Below are 21491 nucleotides of genomic sequence, written 5' to 3' on the forward strand. Positions count from 1 at the left end.
ACTTATCGAAAAGCCGGCAAGATCGTAGAAGTACATTTGAGGCAACTGTCTAAAAACACCAGTTTTCTGGATGTAGAACCAACCAACCAAAGACTTTAGCCCGAATAAAGCCACCACAACAACAACCAACTAGATCAACAATCTCTCAATCTTATCCTTCACAGCCTTGATTTGCTGAGCCAACTCGCTAGCCTCGTTGGTGGTGACACTAGCGGAGATGACGGCTCTGCTAACACCGCAGGCACGTCCAAGGGCGATCTTGGATGGAACGAAGACATATGGGACGTTCTTGTCTTCGCAGAGGAGGGGGAGATGGAGAAGGATTTCGATTGGGGAGGTGTCGGCCGCCATGACGATGAATTCGGAGATACCACGGTTCAGAGTCTTCGTGGCTACAAATTTTTTCGTTAAAGTTAGTGACATATGATCGCGAGGATATGAGGCGGAAGTAAATACCTTCGTTGGCACCTTTCTTCAACTGGCGATAATTATTGGCCTGCTGGATGATGTCCAGGATCTGTTGGGTGAGAGCCTGGTCGGCGAGAGGGAATGCTATATTGACTCTTAGCTTTGATGCTCGCACCACAGGCACAAGATGGGACTGACGAACTAACCTTTGGGATTTGGAGCAGACATGTTGATAGAATCGACTGTTCGTGAATCTAGACAATGGCGACTGTTGTAGTAGGGTGTGTATGATGGCAAAGGGTTCCTTGCGGTAGCTCGCCCTTCGATTGTTGCGATGCAGAAAGCGAGCGATGTGAGGTGGTTTGAAGTTTAAAAATTTGGCAAGGTCCTAAAATAAAAAATAAAATAAAATAAAAAGATTCGTGTTGCGTTGCGTGTTGATGCTTAGTCATCAAACGCCAAGCCTTCAGTTCCACGCCCCCAAGTTTAGAAGCGTGTTGGTTTGGTTCTCCTGCTTTGCTTGCCAGCCATCGTCTACATCATCAGCTAGCCAGAACCTGCACAACTTCCGTGTCCTCGACCTCCTCAGGAACCACCAAACCCCCATAGTCCGCCTCTTCACGCCTTTTTCGACTCCACTTCACCGTCAGGGATACTTGTCGATTCATATACCGACTTCATCTTTTTCGCCAGTCTAACTTCCGACCGAGTTTTCCGCAACTCCCGACACATATTTCACCATGTCTTCAGATTACTGGTACGTGGCTTCGATGGCGACTTTTTTTTTTTTAAAGAAACAACCCGGGAGCGAGAGCTCTACGGATTTTGATATATCTTCTGTATTCGAACCTGTACTGACATGTCTTCAATTTAGTCCCGTCTATGCGGTATGTCCTGCGCAATCCACTGTCAAGTCGTGGCTTCCTATCTGCCCCTGGCGAAAATTATCTCCGTTGCCATCCTAGCCTGCACTAGATGCGGCAAGCCCGACGTCGGCTTAACTCGCGCCGTTCACCTCTTTTTCCCAAAGAAATTATGGAGACTCTCAAAATATATCTCTTCTGCGACGAAAAAACATACTGATCCTCGAAATGCTCTACTGTAGCCGTTTTTTGGTGCCATGGGGTGCGCCGCCTCCATAATCTTCTGTGCTTTCGGAGCTTCGTACGGAACCGCAAAGTCTGGCGTTGGTGTCGTCGCTTCCGGTGTCTTGAGACCTGATATGATGGTAAAGAGTATGTTTACTATTCCCCTTGCACGACTGGTCGTGGAATGCTGGTTCCGAGCTTTTGAAGAGTGGTGGTGGTAGTGCGTAAGCTCGAACGTCAGCCACGCACCACACATCTAAAAGTCACGAAAGCCATTGTTCCACGGGCAGTCTCCCACCAGAATGTCGGAGACTGTACGCTAACCGCGAATCCCCCACGTCCTAAAGACTCCATCCCAGTCGTCATGGCTGGTATCGTTGCCATTTACGGTCTCGTCGTCTCCGTCTTGGTTTCCTCCGGTTTGAGCCAAAAGCAGACACTATACTCCGGTTTCATCCAGCTCGGTGCCGGTCTTGCTGTCGGTCTCTCTGGTCTTGCCGCTGGTTTCGCTATTGGTATTGTTGGTGATGCTGGTGTTCGTGGTACTGTTCAGCAGCCAAGGCTCTTTGTTGGAATGATTTTGATTCTCATTTTCGCAGAAGTCTTGGGTAAGTTCTTCTATTTTTCTCGAAGGAAATTTAAACAATACTAATTGTATATTCTAGGTCTTTACGGTCTTATCGTTGCCCTGTTGATGAACTCCAAGGCACAAGAAAACCCCACTTGCGCGTAAAGGAATTTACTCGATATGGGAAGAATAGAGTAGTACTCAGATATTCCCAAACACCTCTATCCCGCCACTCAATGGCTTACCACGCTACCACATGTTGACAAGACTCAGACACAAAAAGAGACGGGAAATTCTACATGGTAATATTAGCATTTTTATTATTCTTGTAAACAAAACACGATGGGAAACCGAAATGAAAGACACAATCACACAAATCACACACACAAGGAAATTCAGAGAATAAGCATTTTGCGCAGGTTTTTTTTATTTTTAATACTTCGGTTTTAGTTATTATTACTCTGTATTTTAGGGTGTCCTCCTTTTTTTTATATTAATTTTTTGTAAGCATCATTAGAATATGGATTCTTCTTGGGGGTGATTGTTTCCTTTTTGAAAATTTACATTTGAGATTGTGATTGCTTGGATTAAATTCGTGAAGAGGCTTGAGGGTATATACAGTAGACGGGTGTAGACCCTGACCTGACACCTGTTGGTTTCTGTGTAACCGTATACGTATCCTGCCGGCGCTGCGGACCACAGACGTGAGGCGGATATTGTGAGACGTATGAGAGAAGGTTGCTTGGGTATGTGCGGCATAACGAGGCCCGGGTCAGTTATTCTTAAGATCTTGTGATCTACTGTTGTCACTTCGTGGGGGCTGGTATGAGAGCCCAGTACGTCCTAGTATGCGGCTGCTACTGATATTGTAGTAAGCAGCGTCTTAAAGTCGAGATTATTTGGTCGCCGGACCAGGTCGAGACCACGGGAAACTGAGGGTTGATCTTCGAATTTATATTAAGAACGACCCCCCAAATTTTCTTCAAAACTCCATACAGGGTGTTATTATAAAAGGCAAGCTCATCATACCTATTCGGATATTCCTCCGAGTAACGATCCAAATCTAAGGAGTAGGCTTCTGCGTGCTCACTGCAATCTGGGTCATAGTTTCCGATTCCTTGCTGTTAGCCTCTGCAATTTTCTTACTTTCTTCAGCGATTTGTCGCATGGCGTCGCCATTTCTCTTCACTTCTCTGTTGCTTTCTAGAGTTTCCTGTGCAAGTTCTCGTAACAGATCGTCATTATCTTTCATCGCATCCGTATTTTCTTTTAGAGCGAGAGAAGCCTTGCGTGATTCTTCACCAGCGATTCTCATAGCTTTGGTATGCTTTAATGAAGTAGAAGTGGATAGCTAATCACGGTTTAGAAATGTATCCTTCAAGGCGTTACTTTATCCCATTGTACTGGGGTACAAGAAAATGCTTACCCATGTAGAAGACGTTTTTATGTTATTCAACTCTTGCGCGAGAGCAATATAAAGGGTCTCAATATCAAGCAGAAGCCCCGTCAGCTGCTCTCGAACTCTTGCTGAGGTTTCAGACTTCAAACCAGTAAACTCCAAGAATTTTGTATGCTGTTCCTGAACAAAATTGAATTTCAACTTTGACTCAAGAATCTCAGAACGTATTCGGGAAGCGTAGCGTTGGGTAATGTGCAGTTTGGCATTGAGTTCATTTTCAATCTCGTTACCGTCGGATAAGATGAACTCTTGCACTCTTTCGTCCTAGAATTTGTTGTAACGAGTGTGCTATAGTTAGTTCAATACTCCTGAATGCAAGAAATTTCGATAAAGGTATGGATAATAATGGACTATATGATCGAGGTCCAAGAATAACTTACTAGCCATAATGTGTTCTGTCCAATATAGTAGTAACACTACCTCCAAACCTCTATCCAATGTCTCAAAACTAAAATAATGATGAAGAAGGGGTCTCTTTGATTTCCATCGTTTTCCTGCTTGAAAGTTGCAAGAGCATCCTGCAACGAAAGCACGAATTTTGAGCGTTCAGCTGAAATCTGGAGAAGAACCGTTGTTTTCATCGTCGTAACGTCATATTTCAAAAGTGTTTTGTAATTGGCAACAGCAACCATCACTTTCCCGTTCTGACTGTCAAATATTTTCAAATGGGAGTATGGATTGATCAATGGCACATCTGCCACTTTTGCTTCGAGCTCAGCCCATGGTTCAGAGATTAATCTCATAGGTAGTATGAAGTATATATCTACTTAGGTATAATCAGGTCAGATTCTATCAGACTCAGTGTTGAGGTGCTAGCTCGGATTCTTCCCCGGTTGCGCAATTGGTAGTGCCCAGTGGTCAACTGGTGTTAGGCCTGTAGGAATTCAACAGTTTGAGTTCTTACCATAGGCTTTTGGTGACCCTCCTTCATCCCTTAATGACCGAGCTCCGACGGGTGTATCCTGAGGGTAATAAACATATAGGGGATCTAGCGTTCAAGTCATGTTCCACGAATATCGCTGTTAGTGGTATTGGCGAAATATCGTCAAGGCGGCTTGCTTGACTAGTTAAAATAAATTTAGATGGGGCATCGGTTTTCTGTTATGACCTTAGTGTTCTTGAAGGAATCGTTGAATTGATCATATGCATTTCAATTACAAGGTATCTCACTAGAATCGGTATCTCTCTGCGGTGTGATTATCCTAACAAAATATCGTGAATTAGTACTGTGGCTGAAGCTTCATGATTATATAAATGATTTCATGTATTAGAGACGTGATTTTAAGAGATGTTTGTACTTCTAGTATTTTTTCGAGTTCGGAATCTGCAAAGGCCTGTAGAATCTTCGGATCCCATTTCGGGGAAAAACTCCCAGGGTCTGTGGACGCTTGGTGCCTAACTTTGTAATCGTAGACTAGTTATGCACAGAATACATTGGTTATTAGTGTTATGACTGTGGAGCCCAACAAGTAACCGGATTTATAAAATAGTGCCGATCAAATGCGGACGATCCGTTACTAAATAGAAATTCGTATCCCACTCAAAGATATAGTTCTTAATTTTTGCAATTAGACATATATTGCTACGTACGCTGACCCTAATCATTAAACCCAAAAACCAAGCGGCCGGTGGGATCCTGGCTCTTAGTATATTTTAAATCGGTAAAGCTTCTTAAAAACCCTTATTTTATCGATGTATAGATCTGCGGATGGAAGATAACTAGGATCCCAAAATGCTTGTGAACTCATAAATATATAACTTTAATTAGAGATTCTAGAGATATTAGGGGAACGACTGAAAGATGGCAGAATGCTAAAGGTCAGATATATGGGATAAACTGTCTAACTAGCCAAAGCCGGCATAGGTCGAACTACTTCAGAATCTCCAAACTGCGATTTCTAAACTGGGAAGACTCAAGAAACTCCATGTCGGCGACTTTCTGTTCGATCCCTCGTTTTTCCCTATCCCTCCATCTACCGTCACAATTGTTGAGTATAGCAACGTCGAGAGGGTTTCAAGATCATGGTGGCAGCAGTTTGCGGCCTACGACTTCCGGGGGGTGCAGTCTATGACGATTAGCTACCAGCGTGAGCTAGCATCCAAGGAGTTTAGAAAGTATTGGTGAAGAGGTATCAATGATGGTTTAACTGCGAAAGATGGCGGCTACGACGGCCTTCAACACTGGAAGTTCAATATCAGCAAGGTGGCTGTAACCGGACTAAAGGAGTTTATCTGTGAAGATAGAGAAGATTACCTTCTACCAGCGGACCTCATGGAGTGTATGACCAGAAGCAATAAAGACATACGAGAAAAGTGGAGAGAACCTCTGGCTGAACGCTACGCAAGAAGCTTGTCAGCAGAGTGCAACGAGAGGCTTTTGAAACCACTCGAGGACCAAGCATTTTCGCTGGTACAGGAAATCATTCAGGAAAGATTTTTGAATAGATACCGGGATGGAGAGAATGGACTGGACGGAGAGGAGTAGATAAGGTTGTATACGCGAAGGAGATGATAAAATGGCTCGAGGAAAATATGGAGGCAAAGGCCGCAGGGAACTGAGTATCGTTTCAATCGTAACGGTGCAGTTCTATTATTGCTAATCTCCATATGCATAACCAAATTCATCCATATCCACCTCAATAACCAAATCACCTATATCCAAATCCTCTTTCCAATTCCTCCAATAACTTGTCACAAAAACACAATCCGTTCCCCAACTTGAAAACTAGCAATTTCAATTTTATAACTATCCCTTAAAAACCCTTTATAAACCATAAATAGACCAATCCACCTCAATACAAATTACAAAAATTAACACTATACCATCATTCTACCAACTATTCCTAATCTACATTAAATCATTTTTTTTAAAAAAAAAACTATCATAATTAATTTAGTAATTCTGTAAATTAATTACAGGTTATCAAATTCTTATCCTAACGCAATCCGGGTAAAATTTTACATATAAACCTACGATATTCAAGTTCAGTTAGAGCCTCCATATGCGACGCAGGCCGAGGACATACATCTTACCATTATCCCTACCACCCCTACTATTCTTGTTACTACTCAGATATGCCCCTACCAGCACCGTTGCAGGATTATTGCATATTATGTGTTGCAGATGCTTATCCACCCTTCCCTCTCCAGCCTGGTGTACCCTTTCATTGGACCTCTATTGTACATAATATACTAGTACAGTGCCACTAAACCTACGTGCAAGCCTCTTGGCAATTCACTTTGTACTTGTTAGTCATGTGACAGCGTAACTGGAATATCAAGCAAGCGCAAGGGTATATCGACGAGGCTACTTGTCAACTTTCTTGACCATCTAAATCCTTACAACCACGAACACCATCTCAAACTACAGACACCTCCTAGTCTATCTAATTCCTTCCTTATATACGGATACCTACGGGTTTCCAAGAATCCAGCACGACATGGACGACATCGAACCAGAACCAGCCTCAACGGACCCAATAGTGGTGATAAACATGGCCCCGCAATCTCAGCAACCCTCACTTCCTCCTCTCCTCCGCCTTCCCTACGAATTAATACTGGAGATAGCAGGCCACCTGCGGTGTTCCACACCCGGTCAAGATTCCGAAGACTTCAATTCCCTCTCTCAAACCTGCCGTCGCCTACGTCAAATCTTCTTCCCAATCGCCAACCGTCACCTCTGGTATGACGAAGAAACACAATTTCCTGATACGCTATTAAATATCGTTATTTATAGCTTCACGGATCCATTGGTTGAGCATGTTAAATCCGCTACGATCAGGCTTCGAAAAGAAGATGGATCTTTCTGGTTGGGGGGTGAATATGATGAAGTCATCGAAACTAGGATTTCTCAATTGAAAAAGTATATAACAAAGAAGGCGGAAGAAGACGAACATGGAGTCTTCAAATTCTTCGAATCCCAAATCGACGAGTACGGGATGTCTACCCTACCCACGGTCTTACTCTTCCTATTGAAAGAGTTGAAAGAAATCGAATTAGCACCTTCGATTCATGCCCCGAGCTCGAGATTCATGCTCACGACATTACATTACTTCCAGCCACCGTTCCACCTAGACCGCCTGGGAATGGTGAGACTAACCGACTTCGCTCCAGTCAATTACTGGCTTTTGGAGAGATTCCTTCGACTCGGACCGATCTCAACCCTTGGGATCGATTATCGATTCGGCAGCACCAGTGGCCGCCCAAAGATTAGACCGGTACCAGAATTTCCACCCGATCCGGAGGAAAAGTGGGATCCAGATCTAGAACCAGAATCAGACGACGATATCTCCATTTGGTCTCTTGACCCAGAAGACGAAGCTTTAAGTGGATGTTCACAGCCTCCATCTGGAAACCGGTACGGGAACGCCTGGCGGCAAACAGTTGAAGAAGAAATTGAGGAACATTATAAAGGATATCAATCAACCGGCTGGCAAGAATGTTGGTATCCAACTGAAATCAGCTACGGCCTTCCTGGAGCCGATCCAGCACCTGATACGGCATTTGAAATCCAAGACCTACGTCTCTGGATGGACGAAACACCATCAATCTACGAAAAATTAGTTCCACTGCTCCACAAAATTACTGGCCTCCGTCGCTTCGATCTAAACTTATTTGCCATGTTGGGGGAACCCTCACTGGGACCGATAGATTCACGAGAAACACTCGATTTCCAGTGCATTGCAAAACTCCTAGAAAAGCAGACAGATACCCTCGAATCCCTTAGTATCCGCATTGCACCATTCGCCCCTCCACAGTCACGTACCCCATCACTCTCAAAGTTCAACCGTCTTCGCAAAGTCCACCTCTTCTACACGTCTGAAATAATCCATTACTTCGAACGCCCAAAACTGACTAATAAAGAGCCTTATTTCAAGTTCATGTTTCCTCAAGGGCTAGAGTTTTTGAGGATAGATTTCTGTTATAGCGTCATGTTCGTGGAACATGTTATAAATCTTCGGACGGAGGATTTTCCAAATATGAGAGTTGTGTTAGGGATGTTTAAGGATGAGAATGTCTCTGTGGTTATGTCCAAAGGGTTGCAGAAATTATGGGAATCAATGCCATATCACAGAAATCCTAATTCGGGATTGTGGGAAGAAGCTGACCCATCGGGATCGTTGGTGGAGATAACCCCAGATACCGGCTCGGATCTTTCCATCTACAACATCTGGCGCAGAAAGAGTAAGTCCATCCCAACAAATCCATCCAAACCTACATCTCTACTAACTCAAACCCCACCGACCAGGCCCATACCACGTCCCCGTCCAATTCCTAATCATCCTCGGCACCCAAAAGAACGTTTGGTGCTCCCACGAAGGTTGGTACGGTCCATTCCAACAACACTCCTCATCCGACATCCCCTGGAACGTTGAAGCCTTTGCCGCACTTGAACCATGGACCAACGATTCAGATTTAGACGAGAATGATTATAGTAGGTTGGATCCACATGCTGGACCTTGGATTGGTACGCCGTGAGAGCATGTTCAGGATATGAGAGGCTAAACTATCTAGGCTCGTATCTAGATCCTACAGAGAGAGGGGTTGAACATGAACCAAGGGGGTTGTTTGGTTTTATGCTGCGACAGATTTTCAGGCGGGCTTTAATAGGGTGTGGGGGTTTTTTTTTTGTTACTACAATTCTCATTAGATCAGCTTTATTAGTCTTCGCTGGCTTTTGGGATATAGGATGGGTTTTTTTTACCACGGTTAGATTTCATAAAGGATGGATCGATGGCGTTATTATTGCTTCGCTGGGGTTTAAGAGTATGGGATAATTTTATTACTATGATAATTGGATCGGCTTGACTAAGCTTAATTAACTAGAGCCATTAGCTCTAGTACAAGTCAAATAAAAAACAAGGATAATACAAATACTTCCTCCACCCCAATAACTATGATCTCCAAATTCCCGTCTCAACTAACCAACCTAGCTCGAAAAGAAAAAGAAAATCAAGAATAGCAAGCCCAAAAAATGTGGGTCAAAGATCGTCAAACCACCATCGTGCATGTTGACGCGGTGACACAATTCAAGTTCCTGCAGATCCGGAGTCTAGCCGTTCGGTAGTTGAGACCTTTTTCTTAAGCCGCATGGGGACCTAGGTTTCTTAAGATACATTCATCGTGAAGTTTGTGCTGATGATGTCATAAGTACTCAGTAGGAGTGGCGGCCCCTGGTGCCTTTTTAAAGTATCCACATCAAATTTAGTGTCGAATCGATGGGAAATAAAATGCCGAGTGAAGCTATTCCCGATGAGATGAGAGTATAATACGCCCAATATTAATAAATTAGTGCGTATGCGCATCCATGCATATGCATTATAATGTGATGGTCAAGACACCAAAACTCTTCGTTCAACCAAATAGCAAAACCACGCGAAAAAGGCCATCATGAAATCCTCATCCTCCAAAAAGCGCACATTTTCATAATATCGAATTCGTTTGATCAAGCTACATCGCCGCTACCCCCCGCAGCACCTGCCTTCCTGGTATCCACGATTTCACCCTTCATAATCGAAGGCCTCCGAGCCGCACCAGCAGTACTCGATCTCCTTCTGGACTGCGAATCCCTTCGCCGCTGCTCAACAGATGAAAGGACCGATTCGTCGAATTGGTAAAGAGACTTAAGCTCCACATCCTTCTTTCTTAGAATATTCTTCTTAACCCAGTAAGGAAGCGCCTGTGTCCATTGGTATTTCGTAAATTTGGGGGTTGGCACGCCGACTATAAATAACAGCCTTGTTAGCTTCCACGATCTCTTTTCGATAAAATATACCGGTAATTCTAGTAAAGATGAAAACTTACAGATATAATCCAACTCCTCCAACGTCCTCTGCTTTGTCTCAGGTAAGAAGCAAAAGATAAGGATGAAGGCAATAACGTTCAAACCCGCATAAAATCCAAATGCACCGGTTGGTGTCATTGCACCCAACATTCTCGGCCAAGTCATTGCCAAAACAGCTGCAAAGAAAAGACAGACCGTGACGGCGTATGACATTCCCACCTCTGTCGAGTCTATGTTAGCAACACAATCAGTGATAAAATACAACAAAGCGTCCTCATACCTCTGTGTGATAGTGGAAAGACTTCGGCGGAGTATGCGAAAGGAACTGGACCTTCTCCTGCCGAATAAAATGCCGTGAAGATGTAAACGAATAAAGCGATGAGGGCAATGTGTGCTGTGTTTGATTCCGGGATGTAGAAACAGAAACTAAGGAACATGTCAGCCAAAGTCCATTGAATTATGCATTCATGAAGATCTCCTTACCCAGCTGCGAGCAAAGTCCAAGCCATCTGTGGGAATGTAAACAACAGAAGAGACCGACGTCCATAAGTATCGATTGTAAATACGGCAGGCCATGCGAACAAGAAGTTAATGAGGCCAAAGCCCATGGAAGCGATCAAAGACTCCTTCGGAGATGCACCGGCAGCCTCAAAAATAGACGACGAGTAGAAGGCCATAATGTTAACTAATAGACAAGTCAGGAAATCATCAAATAGAAAAATAGTGCTTAATTTAGGCTACTTACTGCCGCACATTTGCTGCGCCAACATGACGATACCAGCCGCCAAAGTAGCACGTCTGATACGTGGAACTCTGAAAAGGTCGATGAATCTGGACAGATAGGTGGATTGCCCTATAACTTTCTGTTCAATATTGATCTGCGCATCGATGTAGTATAGATCACGGGCGGCTTGAATACGGTGGTTTCGAAGTTGGAGAAGACTCTTGAAAGCCTCCTTGTAGCGTCTCTTCTTAATATACCAACGTGGTGATTCTGCATACAACAATTGATATTAGATGAGGAATTGAGCACGCAGATTTGAAAGATCCCGAGGAGGATTCTTACCAGGGCAGAGGTAGATACCGATGAGCAATGGAACAGCGGGAATAAAAGCAGAACCAAGTTGTAGACGCCATGCAATTTTGCCAGTATCCACGACAACTAAATTGGCGCAAGTTCCCCTATAATTTCTGTCAGCGAGACGCCTGTGCACTTCGAACAGGGATGAAACATACAGGAAAATACCAAACGCGGTCCACAATTGCTGCTCAGTTAATTAGCATCGCTCGCCTCATCCAGCTCCGAACTAAGAAAATAAAAACGCACCCATCTAAATTCAAATATTAGCATACGAAGAATAATGGGGCCTAGAAGCCAACTTACGTCATAACCAAAGATCCACGAATAGAAGCCGGTGAATTCTCAGCAGCAAAGACAGGAACAGTAGAACCCTTGGATCCCATACCAATACCAAGTAGTATACGACAGATGAACAGTTCATACCAGTTTTTTGTGAACCCAGAACCGATAGCGGGCCAAAGACAGAAGTTTGCAGAGAAGAAGATAGTCCCACGACGCCCAAACAAGTTGTTGAGAGGATCAGAAAGCCAGCAACCACTAAAATGAGATTCTCTTTAGCAACCTATCAACCTAAGCCGTCTCTGTAATTAGGTGCAAACTAACATGAAGGCACTGCCAATATATGGCGCAGAGTTTACGAGACCTAAAATCCATTGATTTTTGTCGTCGTCAGGGGACGGGTTATCCGGGTCAACCCAGATACCGAACTCTTTCGGGAACGAAAGATTGGCGCCGTTGGATCCAGTTTGGTCCCACCCTCTGTCCAGTTGAGTTAGTTAGACTCCGAACAACCCATGTGTGAATGAACCTGGAGTTTCTACATACTGTACGGCGGCGCCGATAGAACCTATCGTCAAACATATTAGCCAAAATCCGGTTAACAGTCGGAGAAGAAATTTTGTCGTACAAACGATGATAGAGATATAAAGCGACATAGGTTGTTTATAGATATGCTCCGCCTCATCTTTCAAGGCTTGTCTTTCTGCATCATCTAACTCCGCAACCTGCTCATAATTTCCTGGGTCCTGGGCGACAAGAGCACCCTTCCGTAAATCATCTTTGATATCTTCAAGGTCATTCTCGGTGGCGAATCTATCGACATCTGCAAAAAGGGTCTCTCGGGAAAGTCCAGCGAGAGGGTTCTTGATTCTGTAGTTTCGCCGTCAGAACATCACTGGTTTTTAAATTTTGTACGACGTATAATGGCCGTCCACCCCTCTTTCCCAATGACGTATATCTCTTCCGTTGTAGTAAAAAAAGAAACTTTGAGAATATTATTTGAGAGAAATGACGGACATATAGTCATGCGGGAAAAAGGGACAACCACTATGTTGAAAGTTAAACTTACTTTGCTTCGACATTCTTGTTCAGATTAACAGTGTCTAATGCACCGTCTCTTTCGTAGTCTTTCGAGATATCCCCACTAGATATCGTGAAGTCCCCTAGTTAGAAAAAAAGCATGCGCAGATCGATATAACCAATTATAAGAAGCCATGCATACCGACTCCCACCCGGCTTCTCATAGTCGATATCATTCGACATAATTCCGTATTTATTATCGTGACCAGGCCGAAAATTTCCAGGCCCCAATAGAATAATATAAATGAAGAAACTCCCCGGAAAGTTTGAAAAAGGTAATATATAATAAAATAAATGCTCAACAGCACATGGTAGTCATCGATTGACGATTTTCGATTTGCTCGAAGGGTCGATTGCGAACAATTGCGAAGGCATCTTTTGCTCCTTTTAAATATAGCAAGCACACACCGAAAAAAGGCCGCTCTGGTTAACTTTGATGCCTGTGCTGTCGTCCAAGAGCGGTAGCGGACATACCGATCATACAACATTTCATGCCGATCCCAACTCGCAGCAAACCAAACTCGGAATGCCTTCCACACCAGCGAAACTTCTGTCATACTTCATCCTTTTTCATGTACTCTATTGCTTCTTCCTTGTCTCTATTTTTTTTTTTTCTTATTGCGATCATGGCGATTGGTTATTGTCGATGCGATGTAGCGTCTTTTCGTACGATAAGCGTTTATCCTGGTCCCGTAGCCTACAATTAATGCAATGATTAATGAAGCTTGAAGTTCACAGACATCTTGATCTGGAGCTATAGCTCTTGGCAAACCCTAAGTACTCAGAAACATCAGAGTATCTTCAGACCTCGAATCGATGGCTGCGGGCGAGATGACATTGGCTGCAAGAAAGCAGGTTATTATTTTCATTACTATTGCTTCCTATAATTATTCGCAATATTTGACTATCGCTATATCACAAACCCTGTGCTAGTGCGAAAAAACCACATGCGACTCGGTAATATTCATACCATGCCCTCGCATAAAGGCAGCAGCGGTTCGCAATCTACAGCTTAAGTTAAAAAATCAGACGACATGAGTCGAGCGTAACTCTACGGTTACACCTTTATGTATCATCCTCCCTTCCCCCTCTCCATTTCGCTCCGAAACCAGGGTAGGTAAAGGAAGAATTTTCGGCGAGACTTCCCTGGCCTGGTCACTTTTTCTATTCATCCTGCATCTTTGCCAGTTTTATCCTTGTATGGGTACACAAGGCGCCCTAGAGGCCTAACTTCTCGAATTCCATACCCCGGCAGCTGGAAGGAGAGTTTTCAGTTGCCTTCGGCACGAGCTCCACAATCTACGCTAGGGGAGTTCTTTTTTGTCCAAGGACTTCGAGAGACGATATTCAGGATTATCACATCACCAAAGGAAAAAAATCTCGTATCCGGCGGACCCACTGCTGGATATCGATTGGGAATGGTGTTGCACACCGTGGGCCAAGCTGCCTACTAAAAACAAGAATTCTGGGGTATGCGGGGTACAGACTGCTAAGGAGCCTTAACTGCCCAAGCATCGAATGGGGTCACGCTTTTCTCTAGACTGAGAAACATCCCAAGCGGTGCCTAGTATACTAGTCGGCATGAATCCGGAAATCGATACCCGAATCGATAGCGTTGTTTGTTCCTGTCATCTGACAATGATCCTGCAAATTAACAACCGAGGATCGAATATTCATATGTTGTTGATCATGAGATATTTTTTGTATGCTACGTCGCAGTGAAGATTTCGTGCTCGGCCACCCGTCGTAGGTAGTTTGGTTTGGGAGTTATAGTTCCGCCAAAGCTAGAGCGCTAGCCTGGCGAGTTACCTACTTACGCATCCTGCACACAAGCGGTTTCCCGTTCCAGTGCGACGGCAAACTACCAATCTCGCCGGTTTTAAAGATAAAGTAATCGAGGCCGAGATAAAGCCCAGCCGTTGGCTCAGCTATAATCAGTAATAACTCTTGGCCTACAATATCGACCCCAAAGCTCACGATCATGCATGAAATCTCGGAGGCAAAATGTACATGGGCACAGAACTCAACGGCCAACTAATCGCTGGAAACGAAAATCTGGGGAGCCGAAATTGAGGGAAAAAAACCGTACCACTAGAGGGATCGTGGATTCTACGCCCTTTTGAGGTGGATTCGGCACGGGGTATCGAACTGGTGTTTAAAGTTTCACCTGAAAACATCGTGAGCGTTTCGCCCCGAGCTAGTGGAGAGGGTTTATTATGATGGCCGATCGGTCTAATCACCGTTGTGATGTCATGCTTTGTACGCTGGAAGGCTTCTAGATTCGACTCGCTTTCACGATACGATTCACAACATGCGACCCGACAGGAAACCCAAGGCTGTGGGAAGTGCCGATGCAAGTCGAGATTTCAAATTCCTCCAATTGAATATCTAGAACCAAACAATTATCCACCCGTTAGAAATAACGGTTAGTCGCACATTGGATCATCGCGAGCAGTTTAAGCTACATCTAGGATACACATTAATATCTAACAGCGCTTTCCTGATAGTTACCATTACCCGCCTATAGTGCGATCCCTTTTCTTCGATCGCAGAAAAGAAAAAAAATTTTACGTACACTTGAAGCCAAACAATCTGCTGACATAACCCATCTCATGAGCCGGTAAATTCGAAAGGTAGTTCGGACAGTCAATAATTCGTACAATAACCAAACCGACAGAACAATATTCACAACAAACGCGCAAAAACTTCGAAATAGATATCGTATTATATTCCAGACTATGATAACTTCTCTATATATCTTCGGACCTCTAGAATTCCTTTCTTTTAGAACTAGAAGGATTGCCCTCCGTCTTGTACCGTTTATTGGTCTTGATCCTCAACAATGCCGAGATTGTAAACTCTATATTCCACGAAGAGACCCGCATGCCACACTACAACATTCCATTTCGCCCGCAGTTGGCCTAGCGCCATAACACGACCTCGCCTCGTACATCCTGCACGTTACAAGGAACAGCTGAAACTTGACAGCCTTGTTTTCCACCAATTAGAAGTCGAATCATATTCTCGGAGCCTCAAGTCGACTTGATTTCCACCGCTGGAACCGTGAACAAAATTTATCATATCCTTCAAACTCACCGGTACCATACCGACAATAAACCTGACGTTCGTTTTAATATTTGGGCCGCCCTGAACTATCTATTTCGTCGCCCTTTTCTCGAAAATCTATTTCCCGCGCTCGATTGCGATCAATATGAAGCGCCAAATCCCTGACATTTCTCGTAAGAAGTATGTCAACTCCATACCTTAGATTTTGGGCCACGATCAAAGATCTCTAGCCAAGTTTCAGGTCTTTCGAGGACCCCGGGCCGGCGTAACTGATAGTCGTACCGAATCGGTCAGATCGTTCAGCGAAGAACATGGTGATAGCCCAAAAACCCTAGAAGGAAGGCCACTAAGCCCCAATTCTGGCGGATTCGCAGACCAGGAACTTGCCGATATCAAAATGCCAGAACTAGCCGAACAACTCAGCGGTGACGAATGTATTATTGAACGAGCCTCCAACGGAGCCTGTACACCACCTAGCGATTCAGAACCCGATGCTTATACGGATGAACCGGCCCCTGATCAGAAAGATACGGCCGAAAATATTTCCAAACAGGATGTGGCAAACAAATTGGCCCATGAGCATACGAATAACCAGCAGATGGCTAGGCCATCTCATAACAGTCGATATCATGCTATTAAGGATCAACTTCTATATCAAATATTCATCACCTTGGGGGAGGTGATTGTGGGTGCCGTCAAAAAAACATCGATCCTGGTCTACCAAATCCTTAAATGGTCAATGATGGCCCTAATGCCCCTCTTCATTGTGGGGATAATCTCACTTCACCTCGGAGTTCTTGTTGCGCCAGAATCAACTTGCGAACTATTCGACTCTTACGCCCCAGAATCTCTCTCTCTATCCACCCTTTCACCATGTTCATGGGAACCTATCGTCCAAGAACCAGATCCTCTTTTCGCACAGGCCATCTCCCGGAGTTCAGCGTTCAGAAAGTTGCAAGGAGTGACTTCAAAAAATGACAACTTACCGTTACAGATAACTGAAACTCGCCATGAATTCCGAAAGTTATTAATGGAGTTAAGAGTTGGAACTGCTGATGCATCGTCAATGTATATCCCCGCCAGCCCCCTCGTCCTAAAGTTGAACTTTTGAGTGACAGGAACTTACGTTATATGCTAAATAGGGCCAGTCTGTTTTCTCTTATCCCAGAGTACAACGAGCTCTTAGACGATGTGGTTGACGGGATGCACGACTGCAGGGCAAAGACACGTAGCCTGGTTGACGATACCATCACCTACACGGACTGGACCAACGACGCATTGCGAAGAATTGATGAGCAAAATCCATTGTTGACAAAGCTACTATATACCAGATGGTGGTCCAACGAAAAATCATTTGCCGAGACGGCGGTGGAGCGTGTGTTTGATGAGTTCGCGGGAAAGTTGGAGGAATTAGCGGGAAATGTTTACTCCAAATACGTACAGCTCGGGCGAAACTTGAAGGCATTCGAACGGAAACTCGAATCCATCGCAATCGCATTAAATATGGGCCAAGACACGTTTGAAAAGACCAAGTTGGCAGAACAATCTTTTTGGAAGGACCTCATGGGGCCACAGCTATATCGCCAGAAGATGGAAGACCTCGAACGGAAGGCGAACCTCTGCTCAGACTTCTATAAATCTTCAATGGAGGCGTTGAAAATCGTAGACGCAACGGCTCTGGCCCTGTCGGAGGCGCGCGCAGGAATTCGGCATCTGCGTGAAGAAGTTGGAAAAGCAACCCTACCACGGGGTAAGGAATGGTCGTTGAACCTCACAATCCGATTATTAGAAAATAGTGCGGCAGAGTTGCAAGCATCTAAGTACAGAATTGGATATTTGCGAGCTCATGGGGTGTAAAGGTCACTGGCTACGCAAGCTTCGAATATATTGGGGAGGGGATACTAGATCTAAACTTACCTATCTCACGAACACGAATAAAGAAACCTATACGGTGATAGATCACGAAAACAAATATTGCAATCCAAAAATGAAAAGTCAAGGTTTTATTGATCTTTTCCTCTCTCTATACCTATCATCACATAAATTTGTTTGCAGCCGTAGCTTAGATTCAAATCGATATCTAAGCCAATTCAAGACAGGCCTTGGAAGGCGGGTTAGCAATGTTACACACGATGAAAACAACACAAACTGGTGTCCAAAATACAACGTACAACTCAAAACTTATAATGCGTGCATATGGTATCTAAATCCCCAAGTTAGATAGCATTCAATGCTTTAAAAATTCAACGCCAAGATTGCTGTTAGAAGTAAGAAGCGCCCTTGTTGGGTGAGCGAGGTTGTTATGAGGCGGTTTTCTAAGTTGTGTAGGAATCTCCTCTTGTTATTCCATTGCATTGGATATCAATTGTAGAGGACAATAATTAATGGCTTTCACCTAGGTATCTGGGGCACTTCCGGACCAAATGAGCCACCAGGCTATATCACATTATACAACATTACGCAGGCCCGGTACCCTTGAATCATCCATGAGGGACCGGTCATCGAGATCGGAGGTTGCATGTCTTCAACGTGTATCTGAAAACACTTGACAGCTTTTTGGAGGCTGTCCTTCAACACGAATGTCTTATCCATATTCCTGGTTCATTGTCTCAAGAGCCGCTAGTACTTACGAAGTAGGTTTTATATCCTTAATACATCCGACACAAACGGCCTATGTACATCCTCACAGTGCACTTTTCCCAACACTACCTCCTACTTTCAAATTTACAGTGTCAAGACTCTAGAAATAAGGGATGATGATTACTCAACCGCTTTCACGTCGGACAGCCATCGAGAAGCCGTTGGAAAGGGTGGAATAGAACTCTTTACCGACGGGATCGGAATGCTTGTTTTATCCCTACAGAACCTTGAATCCTACCATACTTCGACTCAGCGTATTAGGGCCTTTCCTACCACTCACGTTACCCAAAACCGCCCCGCTATTGGAGCGTTCTTATAGTTAACCGATGTCTGACTATCATCTTCATTTATCGCTTCTTCGTTATCGCGACTTTGTCAAGATCCTAGGTTCAATGTCGTTGCTGAAGCATCTAGGACTTTCAAAGGCCTTTCCCAGCTTCCCTCGCCCACGCACCGGCCTCTGGATAGCAACGGGGTCCGCAGAATGAAAGTGTCAGGCCTCTCGAGGAATACGCTTTGTCCATGTCCATAGTACAATAAATTTTGTTGCAACAGAAGAATCTTCTAAAATGCTCTGGGGTTGGCTATTCTTCAAGCTTCTCGAGCGACTCCCAAGCTATCCGGTTTTACTTTCCATTGTCTATTCTATTGTCATACATTCTACGGAGACAACCGCAACGAAAAACTTGGAATCTGGGACCCGTCAACGATTGCCCAGACAATCAAGACGACAGCATATGGCTCTCACTGATTCTCGTACCCAGACGGTGTGCTTCAGCTATAACCTCTGCCTTAAAGTGAGGGATAAGGCGAATAATGGCCGAAATTTTGGACAACAGGGGTAGAGTGAGAGTTGATCTCAATAGGGAGATTCCGAAGATGTAGGGTTATTCGGGGACAAAAGCCGAAAGCGAGTTTGCATCCAAGTAAAGAATGAAGTGCAACTGGCAACTTGTACAACCTGTCAGGCATTTGTAATTCCTCCCCGATTTCTACTGTGTACACTTACCTGATAGTTTTACTTAATACTACCTCAGTATTTGTAAGACTACGATAGCGGCTAGCCTCGAGTCCGGGCGCTCGATAGCAGCATAAAGTTAACATGCAATAAATACTTAAGCAGATAGGTTGACTGCTATGCAATAATGATACTCCTCCCATTCATTCACCAATCTCCGTATAGAAATATCTGTATTAACCCTGTTGTTTTGTATGCACCCAACCCCAGCCTAAAACAAGACCTACATACGACGGCCCGCACCTGCTTCCTGCCGTTCAGCCTGGTCAGCTGGGTTTTACGGCAGTGGCATCTTATTCCAGTCTGCAGCTGCACGCTTGCAGAAAAAATCATCTCGAGGCATTTTCTTCTTTGCGGAAAACAGGATCGGACTTCAACAAATCTGAACTACATCTGGATGATACCTCCTCCGTATAGGTATTATCCCACAACTTTCCGAAATTCTTATCGGACCGCATCAACCCGACCGAATATAAAAGTTAAACAATGCAGTGCAGCAAAAACCCGTTTTCGCCGCCTCTTCGGGCCGCCTGCGCCTCTACTATCGTCTCACAACATCAAAGCCGCACCACCTATAGCTCCAAACATAACCCGCTACAACGCACGGCTTCTAAAACGAATGAAGGAACAAACCAATATGATACCTCCCAAAAATCCCATGGATCAAGTCCATCGACATCCGACGCCCTGATTCTCCATCAAAACCTCCAGTTTAATCTCTTTAGGAAGACTTCTAGAAATTCAAAGAAACCCAAAAGTGTAATTTTAGAGGCGGGACGGAAACCCTTGGCTTGGCAGGGACCTGGCGAAAATGCGATCCCCTTTTTTCTTCAAGATCTCTCAAGATCTTTGGGTATGCACATGGTGGGGTTCGTACACCCTACCCCCTTATTTTTACCTAAGGGCATATATAGGAATATATCTTCAACATTTTTAAGATTACACACAACATGCCAGATCGATAGTTGCCAAAAGAAACGGGAGTCGAGTCTACTTATGCACCCCTGACCATGAACGTCAAGGGCATTACAGTCGAGTACCTATGCTACTATTAATGGTTTATTGTTGTTTTTTTTGGGCTTCACCAGATGTTAGACACCTTCGCACGGATTCCTAAAAAATAAAGAATCCAACAGGTACCGCTTTTGACCACCGGGCGGGTTTCTAAAACCCCGTTGTTACCGCCGCCGTTCTTCTCGACGTCCGTCGCATGAAGTTCTTTTCGTTTTCTTGATGCGAAGGGAGAGAAAAAAATACTTCTCCTTCTTCCAACGGAAAACAGAGTTGATACCAAGGTTTGAACGGGAACGTCGAACTGATGCATGGAACATGCAGCACATAGAGCGTTTTCCTTTTGCCTTCTGCGCCACTGGTGGAAATAATGCCTTTTCCTTGCCCCTTGCTCCTACATTTTGCAGATACACTTCTGAAATAGAATCTTGAGATTTGGAGTTTAACAATGTTGTATTAGATACTCGAGTACGTTGGCGTCTGTAGAATGTCGATAAGCTTTTCGTTGAAAAAGAACCTGTTTTGCTTCTGGTTAAATATTTCCCGGACCGATGACACCAGCAATTAACTTTTGTTTCGTCTATAGAGTCTGACCTCCAGGCGGCCAATGTTCTGAACTCTCGAAAAGGTGGTCGTCATGTCATTCGTAACTTGTAGACATGGCATGTAAACCATAATCTTCGAAAGTACACGCGTGGCACACACAGCCAAAAAACAAATTCCTGTCGCGACCGGGGGTTGTTTCATGTTCCTGTTTTTGTGCAGGTTCCTTTTGCTTGGTGTGCCCTTTTTCTCATTATATTTCCTAATTCAATCTTAAAGCGGTATTCCCACGTTTTCACTGGCGCAGGGGAACAAGCTTATCCTGTCTGTTGGAACCCTCCAAAAGTTTTTCGACCCAGGGAATAGGGTGTTTGAGAGTGGTAGTGTGTGGCGGGATCTCATTGTAAATTTTCCGTCTGGATGAACGACGGGGATAGGAATCGGGCCACGGCTGCCTGATGTGTCC

General features: G+C 44.4%; 6 protein-coding genes across 6 annotated transcripts; 3 read left to right on the top strand and 3 right to left on the bottom strand.

The window, feature by feature from the left end:
* Window positions 1-129: 129 nt before the first annotated feature.
* On the bottom strand, window positions 130-636 carry DFL_009368 (uncharacterized protein; the record flags this gene model as incomplete). Its single annotated transcript, XM_067639239.1, has 3 exons — window positions 130-392; window positions 457-552; window positions 615-636. The coding sequence occupies 3 exons, from the start codon at window positions 634-636 to the stop codon at window positions 130-132; spliced, it is 381 nt and encodes a 126-aa protein (XP_067487048.1).
* A 512-nt stretch (window positions 637-1148) lies between these two features.
* Window positions 1149-2229, top strand: DFL_009369 (uncharacterized protein; the record flags this gene model as incomplete). The annotated part of the gene is made up of 5 exons (XM_067639240.1): window positions 1149-1165; window positions 1283-1295; window positions 1514-1643; window positions 1844-2104; window positions 2162-2229. The coding sequence occupies 5 exons, from the start codon at window positions 1149-1151 to the stop codon at window positions 2227-2229; spliced, it is 489 nt and encodes a 162-aa protein (XP_067487049.1).
* An 898-nt stretch (window positions 2230-3127) lies between these two features.
* On the bottom strand, window positions 3128-4879 carry DFL_009370 (uncharacterized protein; the record flags this gene model as incomplete). The annotated part of the gene is made up of 5 exons (XM_067639242.1): window positions 3128-3415; window positions 3491-3787; window positions 3952-4286; window positions 4428-4511; window positions 4822-4879. The coding sequence occupies 5 exons, from the start codon at window positions 4877-4879 to the stop codon at window positions 3128-3130; spliced, it is 1062 nt and encodes a 353-aa protein (XP_067487050.1).
* A 2084-nt stretch (window positions 4880-6963) lies between these two features.
* Window positions 6964-9001, top strand: DFL_009371 (uncharacterized protein; the record flags this gene model as incomplete). Its single annotated transcript, XM_067639243.1, has 2 exons — window positions 6964-8707; window positions 8772-9001. 2 exons carry the CDS (start codon window positions 6964-6966, stop codon window positions 8999-9001), a joined length of 1974 nt encoding a protein of 657 aa, XP_067487051.1.
* Window positions 9002-9968: 967 nt separating this feature from the next.
* On the bottom strand, window positions 9969-12930 carry DFL_009372 (uncharacterized protein; the record flags this gene model as incomplete). The annotated part of the gene is made up of 13 exons (XM_067639244.1): window positions 9969-10246; window positions 10328-10528; window positions 10588-10733; window positions 10791-10992; window positions 11053-11301; window positions 11374-11489; window positions 11544-11572; window positions 11700-11925; window positions 11992-12147; window positions 12214-12235; window positions 12296-12537; window positions 12737-12811; window positions 12890-12930. The coding sequence occupies 13 exons, from the start codon at window positions 12928-12930 to the stop codon at window positions 9969-9971; spliced, it is 1983 nt and encodes a 660-aa protein (XP_067487052.1).
* A 3280-nt stretch (window positions 12931-16210) lies between these two features.
* On the top strand, window positions 16211-17670 carry DFL_009373 (uncharacterized protein; the record flags this gene model as incomplete). Its single annotated transcript, XM_067639245.1, has 2 exons — window positions 16211-16881; window positions 16956-17670. The coding sequence occupies 2 exons, from the start codon at window positions 16211-16213 to the stop codon at window positions 17668-17670; spliced, it is 1386 nt and encodes a 461-aa protein (XP_067487053.1).
* Window positions 17671-21491: the final 3821 nt, after the last annotated feature.

The sequence above is a fragment of the Arthrobotrys flagrans genome, assembly GCF_004000055.1.
Source record: "Arthrobotrys flagrans strain CBS H-5679 chromosome Unknown unitig_1, whole genome shotgun sequence".
Lineage (NCBI taxonomy): Eukaryota > Fungi > Ascomycota > Orbiliomycetes > Orbiliales > Orbiliaceae > Arthrobotrys > Arthrobotrys flagrans.